Genomic DNA, 26,255 nt, shown 5'->3' on the forward strand with positions numbered 1-26,255 from the left:
AGAGGGAGCTTTAGTCTGTATCTAACCATCTGCTGTACCTGTCCTAGGAGTGTTTGATGGGGACAGTGTAGAGGGAGCTTTCCACTGTATCTCATCCCGTGCTGTACCTGTCCTGGGAGTGTTTGATGGGGACAGTGTGGAGAGAGGTTTTCTCTGTATCTAACACCATGCTCTACCTGCCCTGCAATAATTTGATTGGTACAGTGTACAGGGAGCTGCATCTAACCTCGCATTTTGCCTTCTCTGGTAATGGTGATGGGGAAAGGGTAGAGGGAGCTTTACTCTGTATCTAACTCCATGCTGTACCTGCCCTGAAAGCATTTGATTGGGACAGCGTAGAGGGAGCTTTACTCTCTATCTAACCCCGTGCTGTAACTGTCCTGGGAACGTTTGATTGCGACAGTATAGAGCAAGCTTTCCTCTGTATCTAACCCTGTGCTGTACCTGCCCTGGGAGAGTTTGATGGGGAGAGTGTAGAGGGAGCTTTACTCTGTATCTAACGCTAAGCTGTACCTGCCCTGAGAGCATTCGATTGGGACAGTGTACAGGGAGCTTAATTCTGCATCTAACCCCGTGCTGTACCTGCTCTGGTGATGGTAATGGGGACAGAATAGCGGGTGGTTTACTCTCTATCTAACCCTGTGCTGTCCCTGCCCTGTGAGTGTTTGATGGGGACAGTGTAGTGGGAGCTTTACCCACTATCTAACCCTGTGCTGTACCTGTCCTGAACGTATTTAATGGGACAGTGTGGAGGGAACTTTATTCTGTATGTAACCCCGTGCTGTACATGTCCTGGGAGTGTTTGATGGGGACAGTGCAGAGGGAGATTTGTTCTGCATCTTACCCTGTGCTGTACCTGCCCTGGGAGTGTCTGATTGGGGAATGTAGAGGGAGCTTTCCTCTGTATCTAATCCTTGCTGTACCTGTCCTGGGACTGTTTGATGGGGACAGTGTAGAGGTTGCTTTACACTCTATCTAATGCTTTGCTTTATCTATCCTGGGATTGTTTGATGGGGACGGTGTAGAGAGAGCTTTACTCTTTATCTGATGCCATGCTGTACCTGCCCTGAATGCATTTATTTGGGACAGTATACAGGGAGCTTAACTCTGCATCTAACCCCGTGCTGTACCTGTCCTGGGAGTGTTTGATGGGGACAGCGTAATGGGAGCTTTCCACCGGATCTCACCCCGTGCTGTACCTGTCCTGGGCTGATTGATGGGCACAGTGTAGAGGGAGCTTTACCCTATATCTAACCCTGTGCTGTACCTGTCCTGAACGAATTTAATGGGACAGTGTGGAGGGAACTTTATTCTGTATGTAACCCCGTGCTGTCCCTGTCCTGGGAGCGTTTGATCGGACAGTGTAACGGGAGCTTTACCCTATTATCTTATCCTGCACTGTACCTGCCTTGGGAGTGTTTAATGCGGACAGTGTAGAGGGAGATTTGCTCTGAATCTAACCCTGTGCTGTACCTGCCCTGGTAGTGTTTGATGGGGGCAGTGTAAAGGGAGCTTTACTCTGTACTTAACCCCGTGCTGTGCCTGTCATGGGAGTGTTTATTCGGGTCAGTGTAGAGGGACCTTTAACCAGTATCTAACCCTGGGCTGTACCTGTGCTGAGAGTTTTTAATGGGACAGTGTAGAAGGAGCTTTACTCTGTTTGTAAGCCTGTGCTGTACCTCTGCTGAGAGTGTTTGATGGGTGAATGTAAAGGGAGCTTTAGTCTGTATCTAACACCGTGCTGTACCTCTCTTGGGAATGTTTGATTGCAACAGTGTAGAGCAAGGTTTACTCTGTATCTAACCCTGTGCTGTACCTGCCCCTGGATTGTTTGATGGGGACAGTGTAGAGGGAGCTTTACTCTGTATCTAACGCCATGCTGTACCTGCCCTGTGAGAATTTGATTGGGACAGTGTGCACGGAGATTAACTCTGCATCTAACTCCGTGCTGTACCTGCTCTGGTGATGGTAATGGGGACAGAATAGCTGGAGCTTTACTCTCTATCTAACCTTGTGCTGTCCCTGCCCTGGGTGTGTTTGATGGGGACAGTGTAGAGGGAGCTTTACCCTTTATCTAACCCCGTGCTGTACCTATCCTGAATGTATTTAATGGGTCAGTGTGGAGGGAGCTTTACTCTGTATCTAACCCCATGCTGTACCTGTCCTGGGTGTGGTTGATGGGGACAACGTAAAGGGAGCTTTACTCTGTTATCTCACCCCGCACTGTACCTGCCTTGGGAGTGTTAAATGTGGACAGTGTAGAGGGAGCTGTAGTCTGTATCTAACCCCGTGCTGTACCTGTCCTGAATGTATTTAATGGGACAATGTGGAGGGAGCTTTACTCTGTATCTAACCTCGTGCTGTACTTGTCCTGAGTGTTTTTAATGGGACAATGTAGAGCGAGCTTCACACAGTATCTCACCCCGTCCTGTACCTGGCTTGGGAGTGTTTGATGGGGGAACGTAGAGGGAGCTTTACTCTGTATCTTACCCTGTGCTGTACCTGCCCTGGTAGTGTTTGATGGGGGACAGTGTAGAGGGAGCTTTACTCTGTATCAAACCACGTACTGTACCTGCCCTGGGAATGTTTGATTTTGACAGTGAAGAGCAAGCTTTACTTTGTATCTAGCCATGTGCTGTACCTGTCCTAGGAGTGTTTGCTGGGGACAGTGTAGAAGGAGATTTACTCCGTGTCTAACCCCCATGCTGTACCTGTTGTGTAATGTTTGATGGGATGGTGTGGAGGGAGTTTTTCTGGTGGCCTTTTGCATTTCACATTGCTACCTTGATGATTGTCCCTTACAGTATTTGGATGACTATATTATTAGCTCAGGCCTCTTTCTCTGGAGTTTCTATACCAATAGCTCAAGGTTTATCGATTTAACGTGAACTTTCAGCCAGCTTAATGTTTCTCTCTTCTTACTTTCCAAGCCCAGCTCTTAGTGGAAACTGACACATTTGGCAGCCAAGTCAGGATCAAAGGGAAGGAGACGGATCATTACCTATGTATGAACAAGAAAGGAAAGCTAGTGGGCAAGGTAAGTGTGGCCTATGCAGGTTGAGTTAGCATTTTCTCTTTGAATTCCATTCTCTGCTCTGGTGTTTGAGGGCTATCCAATAACATCTCATTTACACCACAAATGTGCCTCTAGGTTTGAACTGAATGAACTTGATCTCTAAGCAAAATGCATGTTAATATTGAATTAAGTTCAGATCCAAATGTCCAATTGACCTCCGTCCATTTTAGTGCTGTCTTTAGATTTCGTTTCCATCTGCAAAAAGAGCTCCCAGATTCAGGACCACTGGTCCATTAATTGTTTCACACTTGAAATTAACTAATTGGGAGTTACACCAAATTATGTAAGTGGATCAATTTCTATTCTGGTGCTTTTAAAACAGACTGAAGTAAAAGCTTTTAAAAAGGTAGTTTAAATTTTATAAAGATCATCTTGGTGTTACTCTGATTTTGAAGGTCGTGGGTCATTGCATCACCATCCTGTAACTTTGGATGTGGTTTTGGGTCTCTGGGTCCCTGCTCTGTAACTCTGGATCCCTGCTCTCTTCTTCTGGACAGAATTTTATAGCCCTTCCCACCGGCAGGATTTTCCATTATGGCTGAAGTGAATGGAATTTTGAAAGCTCACCACAATTTACGGCCCCACTGTATCTCTATTCTGTAATTCTGGGTCCCTGCTCCCCGTTCCGTAATTCCTGGTCTCTACCCTTAACATTGATTCTCCATCCTATAATGCCAGATGTCCACCCTGAATCTCTACCCTGTAATGCTGGCAGTAAATATAGTCCAGACTGGCTGAAGCTACTATGGCTTTCGTCCATAAAAAACGTTACTGATCCACTTGGGTCTGACAGCTCCATGGACACTGTAACTGTTAACAACTGTTTACTCAAGACTTTTTAATGCTGAATTCAAATTCTTCAACTGCCATTTTGGGATTTGAGCTGATAGTATTTGGATTAATAGTCTCAACCTCTGGGTTATTAGTCCAGTAACATCGCCACCACATTATGATGAACAAATTCATATTGGTAAGAGGGATAACAGATATGATGCAAAGGCAGTTAAGGGGAGTTGAGCTACAGATCATAAAAGAGAAGGAAGACTTTCATTTATATCACTTTCATGACCAGAGGATATCCGAAAAACTTTACAGCCAATGAAGTACTTTTGAAGTGTATTCACCGTTATAAATACAGGAAATATGGCAACCAATTTGAGCACAGCAAACTTCCTCAAACTGCAAGGTGATAAAAACCAGATAACCTGTTTTTGTGAAGTTGTTTGCAAGATAAATATTGGCCAGGATGCCTCCCCAGCTCTTCTTGAATAGTGCCATGGAATCACTTACATCACCCTAGGAAGGCAGACAGGACCTTGGTTTAGCATCTCATCCAAAAGACAGCACTTGTTCAGTATTGCACTGGAGTTTCACCTTTAATTTTTATGCACAAATCCTGAGGAGGGACTTGAACCAACAATCTTCTGGCACAGACAAGAGTGCTACCAGCTGAGCAACAGCTGACACAATTGGGTCAGATATGATTAAGTTGGATGGGGAAACAGGTTTGAGGAGCTATATGGACTCTTCATAACAGGTAATATGTGTTTTTAAATTTTGGTAGAAGATAGCGTAGTGGTAATGTCACTGGACTTGTCATCTAGAGACCCAGGCTAATGTTCTGGGGACACTGGTTCAAATCCCACCACGGCAGCTGGTGAAATTTAAAATCAATTAATAAATCTGGAATTAGAAGCTTGTCTCAGAAATGTTGACCAAAAACCCATCTGGTTCACTAATATCCTTTGGGGAAGGAAATCTACCGTCCTTACCTGGTCTGGCCTACATGTGACTCCGGACCCACTTAAATGCCCTCTGAACTGGCTGAGCAAGCCACTCAGTTTATCAAACTGCTACAAAAGCTAAAAGGAATGAAACCAGATGGGTTACCTGGCATCAACCTAGGCACCAGAAATTACAACAGCAAACCCAGCGCTCTCTGCCCTGCAAGTCCTCCTTACAAACACCTGGGAGCTTGTGCCAAAATTGGGGGAGCTGTCCCAAAGATCATTTTAGCAACAGCCTAATCTGGTTATACTCACTAAATCTACCTTACAGACAATGTCCCAGACACCACTATCACCATCCCTGGGTATGTCCAGTCCCACCGGCAGGACAGACCCATCAGAGGTGGCTGCACAGTGGTAACCGGCAGGAGGGAGTTGCCCTGGGAGCTCTCAACATTGACTCCAGACCACATGAGGTCCCAAATCATCAAGTGAAACATGGGTAAGGAAACCTCCTGCTAAGTACCAAGTACCACCCCAGTCAGCTAATGAATCAGTGCTCCTCCATGTTGAATACTATTTGGAAGAAGCACTGAGGGTAGAAAAGACACAGAGTGTACCCAGAGTGAGGGACTTCAATATCCATCACCAACAGTGGCTTGGTAGCACCACTGCAGACTGAACTGGCTGAGTTCTAGACTGGGTCATAGCTGTTAAACTGGGTCTATGGCAGGTGGCGAGGGAACCAACAACAGGGAAAAACCTACTTGACCTCATCTCACCAATCTACTGGTCACAGATGCATCTGTCCATGACAGTATTGGTAGGAATGCCATCTGCACAGTTGTTGTGGAGATGAAATTCCATCTTCACACTGAGGATACCCTCCATCATGTTGTGTGGCACTACCACCATGCTAAATTAGATAAATTTTGAACAGGTCTAGCAATTCAAGACTGGGCATCCATGATGTGCTGTAGGCCATCAGCATCAGCAGAATTGTTTACAACCACAATCTGTAACGTCATGACCCGGCATATACTCCAATCTACCATTACCACCAAGCCAGGGGATCAATCTGAGTTCAATGAAGAGTGCAGGAGGGCATGCCAGGATTAGTACCAGACATCCCAAAAAATGAAGCGTCAACCTGGTGAAGCAATAACACAAACGCCAAACAGCATAAGCAGCAAGTGATGGACAGAGCTAAGTGATTCCACAACCAATGGATCAGATCTAAGCTCTGCAGTCCTGCCACACCCAGTCGTGAATGGACCATTAGTCATTTAATAGGAGGTGGAAGCTCCACAAAATTCCCCATCCTCAATGAGAGGAGAGCTCAATACACCAGTGCAAAAGAGAAGCCTGAAGTATTTGCAACCATCTTCAGCTAGAAGTGTCCAGTGGATGATCCAACTTGGCCTCCCCCGGAGGTCCCCAGCATCACAGATGCCAGTCTTCAGCCAATTTGATTCACTCCACATGATATCAAGAAACAGCTGAAGGCACTGGATACCGCAAAGGCTATGGGCCTTGATAAATTTCTGAGAATAGTACTGAGGCCTTGTGCTCCAGAACTTGCCACGCCCCTAGCCAAGCTGTTCTAGTACAGCTACAACACTGGCATCTACCCGGCAATGTGGAAAATTGCCCAGGTATGCCCAGTACACAAAAAGCAGGACAAATCCAACCCGGCCAATTACCGCCCCATCAGTCTAATCTTGATCATCAGTTAAGTGATGGAAGTGGGTCGCGGCAGTACTTTAAAGTGGTAATTACTTAGCAATAACCTGCTCACGGGTGCTCAGTTTGGGTTACTCAGGGTCACTCAGCTCCTGACCTCATTATAGCCTTGGTCCAAGCATTGACAAAAGAGCTGAACTCCAGGGGTGAGGTGAGAGCAACTTGTCATCAAGTCAGCATTTGACCAAGTGTGGCATCAAGGAGCCCTAGCAAAACTGGAGTCAATGGGAATCAGGGGGAAACTCTCCGCTGGTTGGAGTCATACCTATACTTAGCACAAAGGGAGATGATTGTGGTCATTGGAGGTCAATCATCTGCATCCCAGGACATTGCTGCAGGAGTTCCTCACAGTAGTGTCCTAGGCCCAACCATCTTTAGCTGCTTCATCAATGGCCTTTCCTATGAACATATAAATTAGAGCAGGATTCGGCCACTGTCTTTCGAGCCTACTCAGCCATTCAGTCAGATCATGGCTGATCTGATTGTAACTTCAACTCCACGTTCCCGCCTTTCCCTTGCTAATCAAAAGTCTATCTAAGTCTGCCTTAAAAATATTCAAAGGCTTCCACTGTCTTTTGAGGAAGAAAGTTCCAAAGACTCATGACCCTCTGAGTGAAAAATTTTTCCTCATTTTTGTCTGAGCAACCCCTTATTTTTAAACAGTGATCCCTAGTTCTAGATTCTCCGATAAGAGGAAACATCCTCTGCACATCCACCCTGTCAAGACCCCTCAGGACCTTAAAGGTTTCAATTTCAATTCTTACTATTCTAAGTTCTAGTGGATACAAGCCTAACCTGCCCAGCCTTTCCTCATAAGATAACCCGCCCATTCCTGGTATTATTCTAGTAAACCTTCCCTGAACTGCTTCTAATACATCTTCCTTTAGTTAAGGAGACCAGTACTGTACACAGCACTTCAGATGTGGTCTCACCAATGCCCTGTATAACTGAGGCATAACCTCCCAACTTTTGTATTGAATTCCTCTCACAATAAATTATAACATTCTATTAGCTTTCCTAATTACCTGCTGTACCTGCATACTAACCCTTTGTGATTCATGTGCTAGGACACCCAGATCCCTCTGAATTTCAGAGCTCAGCAATCTCTCACCATTTAGATAATAAGCTTTTTTTTTATTCTTCCTGCCATCATGAATGATTTCATATTTGCCCACATTATACTCCATTTGCCAGATCTTTGCCCACTCAATTAACCTATCTATTTCACTTTGTAGCTTTCTTATGTCCTCTTCACAATTTATTTTCCGACCTATTTTTGTGTCATCAGCAAATTTAGCAACTATTCTTTTGTTCCCTGCATCCAACTCATTTATATAAATTGTAAATGGTTGAGGCCCCAGCACTGATCTCTGTGGCATACCACTTGTCACATTCTGCCGATCAGAAAAAGACTCATTTATGCCAATTCTCTGCTTCCTGTTGGCTAGCCAATCTTCTATATGTGGCAGTGTTACCCCCTATACCATGAACTTTTATTTTTTGTAATAACCTTTGATGTGGCACTTTATCAAATCCCTTCTGGAAATGTAAGTACAGTACATCCACCAGTTCCCCTTAATCCACAGCGCATGTGACTCCTTCAAAGAGCTTCAGTGAATTGGTTAAATATTATTTCCCTTTTACAAAACCATGTTGACTCTGTCTGATTGCCTTGAATTTTTCTAAGTGCCCTGCTATAACATCTTTAATAATAGCTTCTAACATTTTCCCTGTGACAAATGTTAAGCTAACTGGCCTGTAGTTTCCTGCTTTCTGCCTCCATCCCTTCATGAATAAAGGAGTTACATTTGCTATTCTCCAAACTAATGGAACCTTCCCCAAATCTAGGGAATTTTGGAAAAATAAAACCAATGCACCAACTATCTCACTAGCCTCTTCTTTCACGACCTTAGCGCGAAGTCCATCTGGACCTGGGGATTCGTCAGCCCGCAACCTTTTCTGGTGACTGTAATTTTCCTGAGTTTCTCCCTCCGTTCTATTTCCTGATATACAGCTATTTCCGGGATGTTACTTGTGTCCTCTATAGTGAAGACTTGTTTAATTCATCTGCCATCTCCCTACTTTCTATTATCAATTCCCCAGACATACTTTCTATAGGACCAATGCTCATTTTGTTAACTCGTTTCTTGTTTAAATATCTTAAGAAACTCTTACTATCTGTCTTTATATTACCAGCTAACTTTCTCTCATACTCGAATTTTTCCCTCCTATGTCATTCTTTGCTGTTCCTTATATTCTTTCCACTTTCTGACCTGCCACCTGTCTTTAGGTAATTATGTGCTTTTTCTTTAAGTTTGATACTGTCTTTAACTTTTTCAGTTAACCATGGATGGGGGGCCCTCCCTTTGGAATTTTTCTTTCTCACGGAGTGCATCTATTCTGTGTATTCTGAAATATCCCTTTAAATACCTGCCACTGAACCTCTATTGACCTGTTCCTTAATCTTATTTGCTAGTTCACTTTAGCTAACTCTGTTTTTATCTAAGGGCAATAATTGCCCTTATTTAAGTTTAAAATGCTAGTTTTGGATGCACTCATTTCCCCCTCAAACTGAATGTAAAATTCAATCATATCATGATCGCTGCTACCTAGGGGTGCCTTCATTAGGAGGTTATCAATTAATCCTATATCATATCTCAATACCAGGCCAAGTATAGCCTGCTTTCTGGTTGGCTCCAGAATATGCTGTTCTAAGAAACTATCCCAAAAACATTCTATGAACTCCTCATCTACGCTACCTTTGCCCATCTGATTTTTCCAGTCTATATGTGGATTAAAATCCCCCATGATTATTGCTGTATATCTTCCTGGCAAGCTTCCATTATCTCTTCTTTTATACTCTTTCCCAATGTGTAATTACAATTAGGGAGCCTGTATACCAATCCCACAAGTGACTTCTTGCCTTTATCATTCCTCATTCCAACCCAAAATGCTTCTACATTCTGGTTTCCTGAACTCAGGTGCTAATACCATCATTAATTAACAGAGCCACCCCTCTGCCTTTTCCTATCTTCCTGTCCTTCCTAAAAGTCATGTATCCTTCAATATTCAGGTCCCAATCTATATCATCCTGTAGCCATGTCTCTGTAATGGTTATCAGATTGTACTTATTTATTTCTATTTGCACTATTAGTTCATCTGTTTTGTTTGAAATGCTACGTGCCTTTAGACACAGAGCCTTTAGTTTTGTCCTTTTATTATTTTTGTAGCATCTAACCTTATTTGCTGACTTACCCTAGAATTGTACTCTCTTTCCCTTCTTGTCACAGTCTGTTTTTCATTTCCAATATTAGTATCTTCTTCTTGTTATGATCCCCAGCTGAAGTTACCACTGGACAAGCCTGATCCCAGGATGGAACCTAGCTTGATAGGTCATAACTTTTATTTGTTTGTTCAGATATGTGGAGAGTGGCTACTGAACAGAGTCACCGGAGTCAGCTAATGAACTTTTAACAAAAGAATAAAACGTTTATTTAACAAGAAAAGCTAAACTATATTACAATGCTCCTTCACACACAACTGTACCTTTACAGATATATACAGATTTGTAAGGTTAACACAAGTTACAAAAACTATCTTATCCTCTAATGTTCACAGTAAGTACATCGTAGATAAGGTGACCCGTGGTCAGATACACCACACTTTGAAACCAAATGACAGATGTTACCTCATCCAGATGTTATGGAACTCATCAGCTCTCCCCAGATGCTTGTCCCACCATGAGCTAACCGGTCTCACTACACTCCATCAGTCACACAAGGGTTTCCAATCTCCACTCTCCAAGAACTCACTTTGGAAACTTCTCCCAAACCGACGCTTTCTCTGATGACTTCCGTGAAGGTTCACCTCCAGGGTTTCAAATTTTCCTTATGTTCTTCTTTCCTGTCTTCCATGCACTCTCCCTCACCGACTCAGCCATCAACAGAACACCACTGCTTTACATGCCCATAGCGAAGAGTTACAGACCTTCAGCCGTCTCATTGAACCTTCTTGCTTCTTGCAAGCTATTCTTGCTTTAAATCTGCTTTCTGCTGCTTTTTTTCTCTTTAAATCTGAACTTGGGGCCTTCCTCTCTGCCCCTCACTCCTAACTTCACTTAACAGGACCTTTTCCTGTTAACAGGTTCCACTCCTTCCCTTTGACTAAAAGGTCTTCTTGGGACTTCCTGTTCCATTCCCCTGGATTTTGGGGTCTTTTCTTTAGCTTGGGACTGGCTATCTGTCCCCTTTGCTCCAGTCTATCCTGGCAGACACTTTCAAAACCAACTGAAGATAAGCACCTTCCAAATTAAACTGCTGTTTCTAGTTCTTGTGTTTGTGTGTCTGTGGGAGGTAACCTGCCTCTCCGGAACCCTGTTGCTAGGCAATAGCCCAGTTTCTCTACTCTTGTTTGTTTAACTTAGCTGCACCAGTCTTAAGACTCTTATTAGCATTGCAGGAACTTTTTAAAGCAAAAATAAAACTCAATTTGACCTTTTCTTAACACACAAATACAGAAATACAAATCAAACTTAAACTTTAAAGCTAAAACTCATTTCTAACACCTACAAATACAAATATACTGTTCTTAAACTATTTCCTAACACTCTCTTGCCTTGTCTCTACTTTATGGTTTACTACATCTTCCCAGATTTGATCCCTTGCCCCCACTATTTAGTTTTAAATCCTCTCTACTTGCCTAGTCATGTGGCTTGCAAGGACAGCAGCCCCAGCATGGTTCAAGTGTAGACCATCCCAATGGTGCAGATCCCACTTTCCCCAATACTGGTGCCAGCGCCCCATGAACCAGAACCCATTTCTCTCACAGTCTTTGAGCCATGCATTCATTTCTCTAACCTTATCTGCCTCACTCACAGTCGCACCCTTCTGCCCCTGGCCACTGACCAAATCAGAAGACCCTATCCTAAGTGGTGTGACGGCCTCCTGGTATAAAGCATCCAGGTAAGTTTCCCCCTCCCTGATGTGTCACAGAGTCTGCAGTTCAGCCACCAGCTCAATGACTCTGAGTCAAAGTTCCTCAAGCCTCAAACACTTTCTGCAGACGTGTTTGCCCTGGATCACAATGTTATCCAGGAGCTCCCACATGCTGCAGCCTTGACACATCACCTGTCCAGCCATCCTTAATGTGTTTTAAATAATTACTTAATTATATTAATCAATTATTTATGTTGGTTTCTTATATATTTTATTAACTTTACCACCAATTTGTGTACTATTTTAAATCTTAGGGATAGGATTGAACTTAACCACTTACCAGATATTTACCAGACAGTTAGCTCTTTTCCCTGTGGTAGAACAAGAACCAATTTCTATGGGGTGAGACAGATAGAAAAAGGATACAAACCTGTACTTTCCCCCACACTCCCCTAACCTTCACCGAACCCTGAATTTATAATAAACTGAACTGGAGCTACAATAACCAGATTCAACCATTTAGCTAATTAACTACTCGGCTCCTACAGCTGAGAGTGAATTTATCCTGTCTAACGTGCAAGAAAGAAATACTTAGCCTGATAACACAGTACTTTCCAGTTACTGCTAATTACAGACTAGGTTTTAAGAGCAAAATTTAAGAACAAAATTAACACTTAAACTCTCCTCTCTCACCAAACCCTAAGTCTTCACACAGTTAGTCAGCTGCATTCCGTTTACCAAGGCTGCACTAAAGAACCCTGAATTTAGAGTAAACTGAACTGGGGCTACAGTAACCAGACTCAACCAGCCAATCTTCTACCCATGCCAATATATTACCCCCTACACCATGAGCTTTTATTTTTCACAATAACCTTTGATGTTCCTCTATCGTAAGGTCAGACATGGGGATGTTCGTTAATGATTACACAATGTTCAGCACCATTCGCGATTCCTCAGGTACTGAAACAGTCCATGTCCATATGCAGGAAGACATGCCAACATTCAGGCTTGGGCTATAAGTGGCAAGTAATATTTGCGCCATACAAGTGCCAGGCAAAGACCATCACCAACAAGAGAGAATCTAATCATCTCCTCTTGACATTCAGGCATTACCATCGCTGAATCCCTCATTATCAACCCCCTGGGGGGTTACCATTGACCAGAAACTGAACTGGACTAGCCATAAAAATACTGTGGCTACAAGAGCAGGTCAGAGGCTAGGAATCTCATGGTGAGTAACTCACCTCCTGACTCCCCAAAGCTTGTCCACCATCTATAAGGCACAAGTCAGGAGTGTGATGGAAAACTCCCCACTTGCTTGGATGACACTCAAGAAGCTCAGCACCATCCAGAACAAAGTAGCTCACTTGATTGGCACCCTATCCACTACCTTAAACATTCACTCCCTCCACCGCCAACACACAGTGACAGCAGTGAGTCCCATCTACAAGATACATTGCAGCAACTCACCAAAGCTCCTTCGATAGCACCTTCTAAACCCACGACGTCTATCACCTCGAAGGACAAGGGCAACAGATACACGAGAACACCACCACCTGCACATTCCCCTCCAAGCCACACCCCGTCGTAACTTTAAACTTTAAGCTGTTCCTTCACTGTTGCTGAGACAAAATCCTGGAACTCCCTCCCTAACAGCCCTATAGGTGTACCTACACCACAAGGACTGAAATGGTTCAAGAAGGCAGCTCATCACCACCTTCTCAAGGACAATTAGGGATGGGCAATCATTGCTAGCTTAGCCAGCGATGCCCACATGCTGTGAACAAATTAACAAAAAAATACATATAATGCCTTGTCCAGGTGAACACTGGTCTCAGAGTCCTGGGTTAACATCACATGTGGAACTTGTGTCTAATGGGAGTGGACTGATGACCCCCCATCCTTCGCTTCCTACACCTCCTGGTAGATCTTTGTGAGTCAGTATATATTGGTGCATCCAATTAAAAAGAGTATGCATTTCAGAAACAACCCAAATCATGATCTGCTTGATGTAGAAAACAATGTAAGGAATGGAGAGCACAGTTGACGTTTTGAGTCACTGTGCTCTCCTCTGCCGATGCTGCCAGACCTGCTGAGTTTTTCCAGGTATTTCCGTTTCTGTTTTTGTTTTGGATTTCCAGCATCCGCAGTTTTTTGCTTTTATTTAATGTAAGGAATGGGTTACCTCATGTGCCATTTGGCATGGAAAGGAAGGCGAGCAGGAAAATATATATATATTCACAATATATATCAATGAATTGGTTGAGGGAACCAATTGTAATATTTCCAAGTTTGCTGATGACACAAAACTAGGTGGGAATGTGAGTGATGAGGAGGATGTGAAGAGGCTTCAAGGTGATTTAGACAAGTTGAGTGAAGGGGCAAATACATGGCAGATGCAGTATAACGTGGATAAGTGCGAAGTTACTCACTTTGGTAGGAAAAACAGAATGGCAGGGCGTTATTTAAATGGTGATAGATTGGGAAATGTTGATGCACAAAGACACCTGGGTGTCCTTGTCCACCAGTCACTGAAAGCAAACATGATGGTGCAGCAAGCAGTTAGGAAGGCAAATAATTTGTTGGCCTTCATTGCAAAAGGACTTGAGTACAGGAGCAAGGATGCCTTACTGCAGTTGTACAGGGCCTTGGTGAGACCACATCTGGAGTACTGCGGGCAGCTTTGGTCTCCTTATCTAAGAAAGGATATACTTTCCATAGAGGGAGTGCAGTGAAGGTTCACCACTCTGATTCCTGGGAGGCAGGTTTGTTGTATGAGGAGAGATTAGGCCGACTAGGCCTGCATTCACTGGAGTTTAGAAGAATGAGAGGAGATCTCATTGAAATGTATAAAATTCTGTCAGGGCTGGACAGACTGGATGCACGGATAATGTTTCCTCTGGCTGGGAGGTCTAGAACAAGGGGTCACAATCTCAGGATACAAGGCAGACCATTCAGGACTGAGATGAGGGGAAATTTCTTCACTCAGAGGGTGGTGAACCTGTGAAATTCTCTAACACAGAAGGATGTGGAGGTCAAGCCGCTGAATATATTTAAGAAGGAAATAGATAGTTTTCTAGACACTAATGGGAGTGTCGCGGAAATTGGAGTGAACACTCAGACCCAGGAGGTTTGTCTCGGAAGCCTTTTATTAAAATCGTAATATCATGGAGAGCCCAGCAGCTTACAGTGGAGCTAGCTGACACTCTGACTAACGCTTCTTTACACACATAGATATAGCAAAAGGTTTATGACAGAAACTTGGGCAATTACAATACTTTCAAATGGCTTCAAAGGATAGCGACCAGTGTCAATGATTTAATGATTAGACAAGACAATGTCAATGGTTTAGCAAGTAGACAGGACAATGTGGATGGTTCAGCAAATAGATAGTGTTAATGGTTACATATCCTGGGCAATGCACACACAATAATTTTTTTTCCCTTAGATTTTGCCACTGTATCTGACATCTGGAGCCTCTTAGTCTGGGAAGGTAGCACTGGCCCTTTGATTTGCTAATTTATGTGCTGGCTGCGTGACTGTTTGGGGACATTCTACAATCTACATGGATTTTAAGTTTATTTCTCTCACAAGTATAGATGTATTTTATTCTTCCACAGGAGTCAAAGGGTATGGGGAGAGAGTGGGAGTATGGCATTGAGATAGAGGATCAGCCATGATCATATTGAATGGTGGAGCAGGCTCGAAGGGCCTAATGACCTACTCCTGCTCCTATTTTCTATGCTTCTATGTTTCTATGAGAAGGAAAGAGAGAAGAAGAAAGAGAAGGAGGAAGAGACAAGATGCTGAAGATGCTGAAATGTGGAACACAATTTATCCAATGAGGAGGCATCTAAATGGCTGTTAGTGGCTATTCATCTTGATTTTCTCTTTAACCCTTTATACATGTTGCTGTCACATCTATGGTCTCTCTCTTCAAAATGCTTTTACTCTGTTCTCATCTCTTCTTTGCACACTCCCTCAAATTTCTAAAGAAGGTAGAGCAAATATTGCATCAGTAGAAAACTAAACAGAGAGTACACCAGCTTAATGCAGTGATGTCCTAAACTAATTGTCATGGAGTGATATAACAAGAGTAAGTGCCTCCCCACTCTGTCTCTGCATGATTGCCTCCTACACAGCATCAAGAGGCTACCATAGACTAGAAGTTCACAAAGAAAGAGTCATAATCAGTGGGAGAATCAAGGCACTACAAAGACAGATGAAGAGTGACAATAGGTTGCCTTTGCCCCGTTCAAAATCATGAGCTGTAGGAAGATAGAGTGGTGGGATATAGGCTCAGGTTGCTGTCAATGAACTCTTTTATTTTTTTATTGCTGAATACCGCTGCAAACACTCACTGAAAAACTACACAGGTTCGGTTGGCTCTATTCTTACCTCTTGCTGAGCATTCTGAACCAGGTCTGAGCACCATGAAGCAGAGAGTGAGGGATAGGGAAGGGGGTGAGGGGAAAGGGTGCAACAATTCCTGATGCAGAAAACTGCTAACATTTTCCTTTTATTTTTCCATTTCATGCAGCTCAGTGACAGAAGCAAGGAGTGTGTCTTCATAGAGATAGTTCTGGAAAACAACTACACTGCCCTGATGTCTGCGAAATATATGGGCTGGTACGTAGGTTTCACCAAAAAGGGGAGGCCAAGGAAAGGGCCTAAAACTCAACAAAACCAACAAGAAGTACATTTCATGAAAAGATACCCTAAGATCCAGGGTGAGACGCAGGCACCATTTAAATTCACCACAGTTAATAAGAGAACTAAACGAATACGACCTTTGAATTCCAGTTAGAGGAACTCAGACCATGAACTGTCCCAGAGCATTATTTTTGCATCATTATTATTAATAAAATAAGAAACAGAAGGAAGATCTATTTTTGTATATTGTATGACAGGTTGGGGGTGCTGGGAAAGGGAAGAGTTGTACCTATTTGTTCCAACCCTTTTAATGTAATCAACCTGTCTTATTTAAAGGAAAGCTGTCAATTTAAACAATTGGAACAAAAAAAACTAGAGAGAAGAGAGAAATAGAAATATATAACTAATGGAACTGGCAGCCCCTTTTTACAGATTGGTAGTTTTCTGAGGGGAAAAGAAAAATATCTCGAGAAAGTTGACGGATATACAAGCCTGACTTGTCTGGAGCTGGGGTGTTGCCTATTGGTCTTCTGCAGTATGGAAATACAATGAATGGAAACCCTTCTTGGATCTCAAGTGCTTCTCAAGGCAACTAAACTATTGTTTTTTCCAAAATATGACTGTATCTTGTCCTCTGTTCTGGACAGTGCTACAGATTGCTGCTACACATCAAAGAGAGACATTCTTTTTCAGTTAAAGCTGTGTTATGAGCAAATATTTATTTCATCTCTATGTATAATACAGATCCCTTGAAGCAAACTATACTGCCTCAGTGATTAAATGTGAGAGCATATTTAAAACATTGCCCAAAGTCTTGCAAATATTCTGCTTTGTTTTATCTTTAATGTGAACTGCGATGGGTGATGAGGGCTCAGAGTTGTCTCTTGGATTTCAGTAAATGGTGGGCTGATGACATTTTCTTGCTGTGCTCTCTTGAACTGTAAGATATTCTTCAGACTCTTGGTTTGTTGTAGTTTCGGGGTGCTGCCCAGTATCCTGGCCAGCATTTGTCCCTCAGCCGAAATCAGTTAGACAGGTTATCCTGCATTTCCTTACGTTACAAAAGTGACTGTCATTCACAAGTTCTTCATTGGCTGTGAAGCTGTTTAGGACATCCTGAGGTTGTGAAAGGCGCTGTTTAAATGCCTCATGTTTTCCTCGCCTTTCTACTTTAAGTAGCTTTTCAGGTTAAAATCGAGCACATCAGCACTTTAAACCTTAACATCCCTGTTTCATGGCACTGAAAGTCAGTGGGACTATGCAGATCTCAAAAGGTTTCTTTAGTGTTTTCCTCTTACCCCTGAAAATGCTGCCATCAGAGATAGTTCCAGAGTTCCAATATCCTTTGTGTGAAAAAGCGCTTCCAGTTTTCACTCTTAAATGACCTTCCACCAGTTTTAAAATTCTAACCATTTAGAGTTGTATAATATCAGAGTGGAGAACTCGTGGTTTCAGGTCTATAATTGGACTTTGGTAACAGTGGGATCTGTCTCAAGTCAGAATAAACTTGCATTTCAATAGCACCTTAAATAACCTTGGGTCATTCCAAATTGCTGTACAGCCAGTGAAATACTTTTTGAATTGTATTCACTGTTGTAATGTAGGAAATGCAGCATCCAGTTTGTGCACAGCAAGCTCCCACAAGCAGCAATATGGCAATAACCAGGTACTCTTTTTAGATGTTGGCTGAGATAAATATTGGTCAGACTGCTGGGGACAACACCCCCATTCTTCATAATAGTGCCATGGGACTTTTTACATCCACCTCAGAGGGCAGACAGGTCCTCAGTTTAACCCCTCATCTGAAAGGCAGTACCTCTAACAGTGCAGCACTTTTATAGTACTGCACTAAAGTGTCAGCCTAGATTATGTGCTCAAGTTCCTAGAGTGGTGCTTGAGTGCACAATGTTCTGAGTCAGAAAAGTCTAAGGAAATGAATTAAGAGAATTGCATCTGAACTATACTCGCATTAATAGGCCAATGAGAACACTATAAGGTATGACTAAAAGAGTTAAAATTATACATTCCAGAACCAAGGAGCCTCACTGAAATAAAACTATAAATTAAAATCTAAACTTTAAATTATAAAACTAGGACCAGAAGTTATAAACTTAAATTAGCAATAAATGAATCAAATATTGCATAGAGAAGAATAATCTCAGTGAAACTGTGAGAAGATCTTATGGCAAGCCAGTAAACACAGCCAATGACAAAGTAGCCGACTTGATCAGCTGTCCATCCATCGCCTTAAATATCCATTCCCTCCATCACTAGCGCATAGTGGCAGCAGTGTGTACCATCTATAAACTATACTGTAACAACTCACTAAGGCTTCTTCAACAACACATCTCAAACCCATGGGGCTGAATGTTGCCATTGGCGAGCAGGCGGCCGCCGCGCAAAATGACACGGGATGACGTCGGGGGGACCCCCAATCTTCAGGAAGGTGGGGGCAGAGCGAAATCAGCTATCTGTCCACCAACCTGTCAATGACCAATTGAAGTCATTGACAGGATAATTAAAACAATTAAAGGACCTGCCCGTCCAACCTTAAGGTTGGTGGGCAGGCCAGGAGCCCTGGAGGGCTTCTGAAAAAACATGAAACCTCATCCACTAGTGGGATGAGGTTTCATGTAGTGTTTAAAAAAGTTTATTAAAGTTTCAGTGAAATTTATTAACATGTCCCATCTCGTGTGACATTGTCACATGAGGGGGACATGTTAAGGATTTTTTTATTTTTCTATTTTTAAAGTTTATACAGCTGTCACCGATCTCCCTGAGGCAACACTTAGCCTCAGGGAGATGTGCGCTCTTCTGTGCACATGCGTGAAAGGTCGCACTCTCGCATTTGGGGAATCCGCTCTGCCCGCACAGGGAGCGCATAGCGCTTCCTGCCAGGCATTACTCTGGGCAGGCCTTAATTGGCCCACCCACTTAAAATGGCAGCGGGGCCCTCTGGCGGAGATCGGCTTCCCACCCGCTGGAGATTGGGTCGGGGCAGCCCGCTCGGCGGGCAGAAAATTCTGACCATGATCTCCATCACCTTGAAGGACAAGGGCAGTAGACATGTAGGAACACTATCACCCCCAAGTTCTGTTCCAAGTTATACACCAGCCTGATCAAAACATCCTATGTGACTGACAAAAGTAAACTAGCCCTACATGCTGCCCCTCAACTTTAGTTCTCATATGGACGGCACCTGGTTCTACCGCATCACCATCTCTCTCGACTGCTACACTTGCTGAATTATCAGACTGCTTACCCGACATCCAGTACCAGCTGAACAGAAATTTTCTCCAGTCTAATATTGGTAGAACTGATTGTTTTTGTTCCCTGCTCTGAACTCCATTCCCTCATTACTGATGCCATTCCTATCCCTGGCAACAGTCTGAGATTTCTTTTGATGGGATCCGGGCATCACTGACAAGGCCAGCATTTGTTGCCCATCCCTAATTGCCTTTAAACTGAGTGGTTTATTAGGCCATTTTGGAGGGAATTTAAGAGTCAACCCTGCTGTGGATCTGGAGTCACATGTAGGCCAGACCTGGTAAGGATGGCAGATATCTTTCCTTAAAGGGGGCCAGATGGGTTTTTCCAACAATTGATGATAACTTCATGGTCACTATTACTGAGGCTAGCTTTTAATTCCAGATTTTTAAAAAAAAAATTGAATTTAAATTCCGTAGCAGGGTTTGAACCCACGCAGAACATTTGCCTTGAGTTATGGATTACTAGTTTAGTAACATTACCACCACCACCATCTGCTCCTAGACCAGTCTGTTTGCGATCTTGGTGTCACATTTGGCCCCAAGATGAACTTCCGACTACATATCTGTGCCATCACCAAGACTGCCTATTTCCGCCTCTGTAACATGGCCTGACTTTGCCCCTTCCTCATCTTATCTGCTACTGGAACTCTCATCCATGCCTTCATTACCTCTAGACTCGACTATTCCAATGCACCCCTGGCTGCTCTCACATATTATTCTTCTGTAGGCTTGAGGCCATCCAAAACTCTGCTACCTGTGTCTTAACTCACAGCAAGTCCCATTCCCCTATCACCCCTGTGCTCACTGACCTACATTGGTTTCCGGTCAAGCAACATCTTGATTTTAAAAGTCTCATCCTTTACATATACCTCTATGACCTTACCCTCCCAATGACCTCACCTTGCCAAGCTAAAACCCTCCAGCTACCCCTCATGCCCCATATTCCAGGCTTTGTCCCTTTGAAATACCTGTGCTTCTATAATTCTGGCTTCTTGTGCATTCCCAGTTGTAATTGCTGCACCATTAGTGGCTGTGCCTTCAGTTAACTTGGTCCTAAACTCTAGAATTTGCTACCTACTCCTCTCCACCTCTCTCCCTCACTTTCGTCCATGATGACACTTTTTAAAACCAAACCCTTTGACCAAGCTTTTGGGCATCTGACCTAATAGCTCCTTATTTGGCTCGGTGTCATGTTTTGTTTTATAATTCTCCTGTGGAATGTCTTGGAATATCTTATTACATTAAAGGTGCTATATAAATGTAAGTTTTGTTGAAAGCAAACTTGGGATGCTGCCTTAAGCCCAAGATTGTTCTTATATTGCGTTGTAGTAATACAGTATTTTTCTTAATATTCACTCTCAGGAGGTGGGTGCCATTGGCAAGGCCAGAATTCATTGTCCGTCACTAGTTTTCATAAGGAGGTGGTGGTGGATCCTCTCCTTGAACCACTGGTAGCATTTGATGCAACTGAATAGCTGGCTAGGCCACTTCAGAGGGAGTTAACCACATTGGTTTAGGATTGGATTCCCAAATAGACCAGATTAGGTAGGACAGGAGATTTCCTTCCCTAAAGGTCATGAGTGACCTTTTTGTTGGGTTTTTACTGATAATTCAACAGGTTTGTGATCATTTTTATTGACATGCTTCTTTCTAGAATTTTCAAACTGAATTCAAATTCTCAAACAGCCACGATGGGATTCATACTCATTCTCTGGAGTGTTAATTGAGGTCTTTGGATTACCAGCCCATATATCATAACCCTATCGCTACCGTGACCTGAACATTAGGGGAACTCATGAAAATCAGGAGGGATATGTGTTTCTCTGGGGCATTGATGGTGTCTCAATGCTTAAAGAAAGAAAGAACTTATGTTTATATAGCACCTTGAACAATCTCAGAACATCCCATAATGATTTACACATACAGGCCTGGATTTTCATCAATTTTCTTCAAACCTGATACCAGAATTTCTGAGCACATTCCTGGGCTTTCTGAATTTCACCAAGGCCTTTTAAGGGTGTGGGATGTTTTGGGCCAAAGCCTGCACCCGGCATTCCCAACCTGGCCAGCATCATTGAGGAGATAGGCATCTTCCACTCCTCTGCAATTTCCATGGACTTGGGCCAGTTTTTAAAAGAGTCATGGTTCATGGCACCTCAGATGTTGTGAAATATAGTCTGTGTAATGGAACCTTCTCAAAGGTAATTTAAAAAAGTCCTCCTCATCGACCCTATCCTAGGCTATGCTCCACCACCTAGGCCTATGGCCCCTCATGCCCCCTATGGCAAGCTATTCCCCTCCACCCATCCACCCATGGCCCCTCTTGCCTCCATGCCAACCCATGGCACTTCCATGTCTATTGACACACGACACACTGTATAGAACAAATAAACCGTATAGACTGTAGGCAGAATTTTCCATGCCCGCTGGCGTTGGGCGTGATCGGTATCATGAGCGGACAATATGGTATGATTGTCCGCTCAGCCTGCTGATGGCGGGCTGCGTTTCCCACCATTGGACATCCGGAACCTCATTATAATACATCAGCATATGATTATCAGGCCAGCCCGCTGGAATCGTCCCACTCCACTGGATTGTGTTTCACAACAGCACATAAAAGCCATGCACTTGGCGGGCTGCAGTTTGAGGGGCACTCGGAGGTGAGTGCGCAGTAACGTTGCACAGGGGTCACCGGGGTTGCCTGTTGGATTTGAAGGTTGAGGGGTGATGGGGGTGGGCTTAAGGGCAGCCCAGTTGTTGAGGTGACCTATTGGGGGTCGGTGTTAAGGCTAGCCCAGTCATTGAGGTGACCTGTTGGGGGTAGGGGGTGGGGGGTGGTGGGGGGTGGGTTGCAAGGGAAGCCCTGCCATTGAATATGGTGCATAGCATTTGGGGTGGGGGAGTGGTTGGATGGGCGAGGGAAGTGGCCATGCATGAGAGAAGCCTATAGAAAATGACTGTTCCTCTGCAACTGAGACAATTCAAGTGCAATCGCATTGATATGATGTGGCCTCTAACATATCTGCCCACACAAGCAATACAGAGGCATCAAAGTGCCACCAAGTGCTCCAGAGCTTTTCACACCCCGTATTCCCACACCAAAACCCCACCCACCCTGGCACAGACTGCAAAGTCATGAGCGTTTTAGTGGGCTGCAGAACAGTTGGACGACTGCACACGTTGTACCATCTCCTTGCTAAAGCTAGCCATGGAGCAGTCATTGGTGGAGGTGCTCACAGCCCCTTGCAATGTCAGCATCCAGTTTGGACCAGTCCCCGCCATGGTTCAAGCTAACAGTGCAGCCTTGCAGTGCGGGTTAGGAGAATGCCTGCACCTGAGCTGAGAGCACAGCATGCAGTCCAATGCAAAGCTGCCTCCAATCAGTTATGTGGAGTGGGGCAGAGGTGGGTGGGGTTTCGGGCAGCCATGCAGTGCAGTAAACTGGCCATTCAAGTGGTGACCAGCACTCTCTGGGAAGCATTAAGGGGCCTTCACACTTAACCAGGACAGGTTCCTAGTACCCCCATGCTAACCACGTGTCTCTCTCTTTCATCCTGCAGGAGGAGTACATCAGGATCATGGAGCCTGGTGAATTAGCTGTATGCCTGATGGCCTATAGAGAGTGAAGACAATGCAGAAGAGAGCGACTGAGGCTCCTGGCTGCACAGAGGCAGGAGCAGCAATCTCAGGAAGAAGGTATGGCTGGGGCTCCTGCACATGCTGGTGAAAAGCCACAGTGAGACATCGCTAGATACCGCCTGTCATTCCCGCAGATGACTGAGAACCAGTGTTGCTGCAGACTGTGCATGTCTAGGGAACTGGTCGGTTGCATCTGCCAGCTACTGCAAGATTTGGTGCCACATGGACATGGAGTGTATTCACTGCCAGTGGCCATGAAAGTAATCGCAGTACTCAATTTCTATGCCAGTGGCTCCTTTCAGGGCTTCACAGGTGACCTCTGTGGGATATCACAAGCCTCCGCCCACAAATACTTCCATGAGGTCACGGATGCCATCTTCTTGAGAGCACACAACTTTGTACATTTCGCCTGGGATCAGTAGAGCCAGGATGCAAGAGCGATTGGATTTGCAAGGATCTTGGGTTTCCCACAGGTTCAGGGTGCAATCGAGTGCACTCATGTGGTGCACAGATCTCCACTGCAACACACGGTGAACTATATTAACAGCAGGGGTTCCATTCACTGAATGTGCAGCTGATGTGCAACCATCAGAAACGCACCCTGCAGGTCTGCGCAGTTTCCAGGGAATGTGCATGACTCCTACATTCTCAGTCGGTCACAGAACCCTGGGGTCTTCCAGGGTCCACAGAAGCTGCAGGGATGGCTCCTCAGGGACAAGGGCTACTCTCAGAGAACGTGGCTGATGACACCCGTGCAGCAGCCTCAGACTGCAGCAGAGCGAAGGTATAATGAGGCTCATGCTGCAACTTGCAACTTGATGGGGCAAACCATCAGGATGCTGAAGATGAGGTTACAGTGCCTGGACCGGTATGGTGGAGCCCTGCAATACAGCCCGCAGAGGGTGTCACACAGCGTCATTGTCTGCTGTACCCTTTACAACCTGGCGCTGCAACAGGGAGAGTAGCTGGCTGAGGAGGAGATGGAGGAGCTGCACGTCTCCTCCAATGAGGAGGGTGCCAACGGGACTGAGGGTGAGGAGGTTCTTGAAGGTGAGGATGATGGCAATGAGGCCCTCACACTGGCCAGACGAGGCAGGCGCACTCAGGAGGCCTTATAGCTGCTAGATTTGTGGAGGATGATGACGACATGCAGTGAGGTGACCCCATAGATCCTCACATTGCATCTGTGAACGTTTGACTCCAGTCTGACTTATGACAGTGCACATGCCCTCTGATAGAATGGTCCTGTCATGGAGATGCAGCCATGAAACGTTAAGTGCATCTGATCCTTTGTCAGCCTTCAGCACCTGAGCCCTTCAGGAGCACAGCGCCACTGGTCACAGATGCTGAAGAGATGGGGGCCAGATCTACCTTAAAGGTGCTGAGAGCACACAGAGAGAATGAGAGAACTCTGTGGCGCCTGCCCACGACAATCTGGCAGCAACGACCAGCACCGCTGAGGTGCAGGCATTAGTAATGTTTCCAGGGAGTGTGAGGCTGGACCACTGTGGTCTGAAGGCTGCACAGAGCACAGGGAAGAGACCCTGGACTGAGACACCTGCCTTTATCTTGTGCAGAAAGATTTCACATCTGAGTGACAAGAACACTGCTCATCAGAACAAGGAACCATTGGCAGGGAGACATTCTTGGGAGTTTATTGACAATAGTGAACAGTTTGTACAAGTGATTAACACCCGTGCCTAGGCTGTGCAACTAATGCTTCTTAACTGTCCTAACCCTGCTGCTATGTCTTGGTGCTCCGCGGACATCCACAGTGGAGGTGGAGGCAGCCTGCTGACTGTGACGCCCTGTCTGTGATGACTTTGGTTGACGTCCTCTGGAGGGCCGAGAGCTGGAGGGCCCCGGCCTGCTTTCAGGGTCCTGCTGTGTGGCAGTAGCTCCCTCCTCAGCCTGTGGAGCTGGAGCTGCTAAGGTCACAGGAAGAGGGGATGCGGATGGGCCGGACACTCTTGGAATCGTCTGGGTAGATGGGCTCGGAGTGTGTACCTGCTGATCTTTCACCTTATGGGTGCCTGGGGGTCCCAGGCTAACTCCTTGAGGAGAAGGGGTAGCTGGAGTGAGATCAAGCTGCCCAGCACCCCTCTCGCATTGACATTGGCAGGGGCCAACTATGGAGTCAGCGATGGAGTTGACCCCATGCAGCAGTGATGTCCTGGATCAAGGTTTCCATGGCAGCCACCATCCTAACCAGTGTTGACCTTGGTGCATTGATATGCCGGTGCCATTACCTCAGCCTGAAGGCAGACGGACTCCTCCATTGTGCCTTGAAATCTGAGCAGTGCAGAGGACATCCCTTCCTGATATTCCGAGTTTGCCTTTGCAGCTCCTGCAACTGCGACATGACCAAGAGCAGAGGCTCATAAACTGACTCAAACTCAGCAATGTTCTGGCCTCCAGCAGCCCTCTGAGTGCTGGATACCTGGGAAGTCCCTGCCTCTGTCTGCTGTGGATCAGACATAGCGATGTGCTCACCAGATTGTGATCTCGAGTCTGTTCTAAAGTTAGGTCCCACCAAGGTGTGTGTCTCTGTGCTGGTGGAGGGTGTGGCTGAGTGCCGTGATGGGACTTCAAGGAGGGTGCCTTCAGATTCCTCTTCAGAGGTTTCTTTGGGACTTGATTGGAGGCCCTGGGTCATGAACTCTGTCAGCTGTTTGGCAGATGTGCCTGCGAAAGGAAAGAGAGAGAACTATTGTGAAAGAGGACACATCACTCAGATGGTTGTCTGATGGATGTTGCACTGCTGGACCCTCACTTGGTAGAGCAGCGCCGACCTCACCGTAAGCAGTGGAACAGTCCAGATCATCACCGGCCAGCTGGTTGGCCCTGTTTTCAAAGTCCGTGAGGACCTTGATTTGAGGCATTCTTCCACCAATCTGTGATTTCTCCCTCTTGTTTTGTGCCAGCTTATCCTGCATGGATAGAGATGGGGAGAGTGTAAGCAGGACGCCTGCCAGGCCAGATGATAAGTACGTCTGGCATGTGTGGGTGGTGAGTGGTCCCATTGATAGGATGAGGAAATGAAGGTGTGTGTGGGAGAGTGAATGGTGATGTCCCTTGAACTGGCAGTGAGTGTGGGCCCTATGGATGTTTGATGGGTTTGTGAGTGTGAGAGTTGAGAGTGATGAGAAGAGTGACTTTCCCTGCAGTGGGTGGCTGTCCTCTTTTGAAGGGCATTGGCACTGACCACCACTGC

General features: G+C 45.0%; 1 protein-coding gene across 1 annotated transcript in view; it reads left to right on the forward strand.

Annotated features, from left to right (window-relative positions):
• The window catches only part of LOC121281473 (fibroblast growth factor 18-like), a 197,846-nt gene extending 181,559 nt beyond the window's left edge, over positions 1 to 16,287 (forward strand). The window contains exons 6-7 of the mRNA XM_041194418.1: positions 2,931 to 3,037; positions 16,021 to 16,287. Coding sequence (XP_041050352.1) covers positions 2,931 to 3,037; positions 16,021 to 16,287 — 374 coding nt within the window. The remainder of the gene's footprint in view (positions 1 to 2,930; positions 3,038 to 16,020) is intronic.
• The last annotated feature ends 9,968 nt before the right edge of the window (positions 16,288 to 26,255 follow it).

Source organism: Carcharodon carcharias, chromosome 8 (genome assembly GCF_017639515.1).
Source record: "Carcharodon carcharias isolate sCarCar2 chromosome 8, sCarCar2.pri, whole genome shotgun sequence".
Lineage (NCBI taxonomy): Eukaryota > Metazoa > Chordata > Chondrichthyes > Lamniformes > Lamnidae > Carcharodon > Carcharodon carcharias.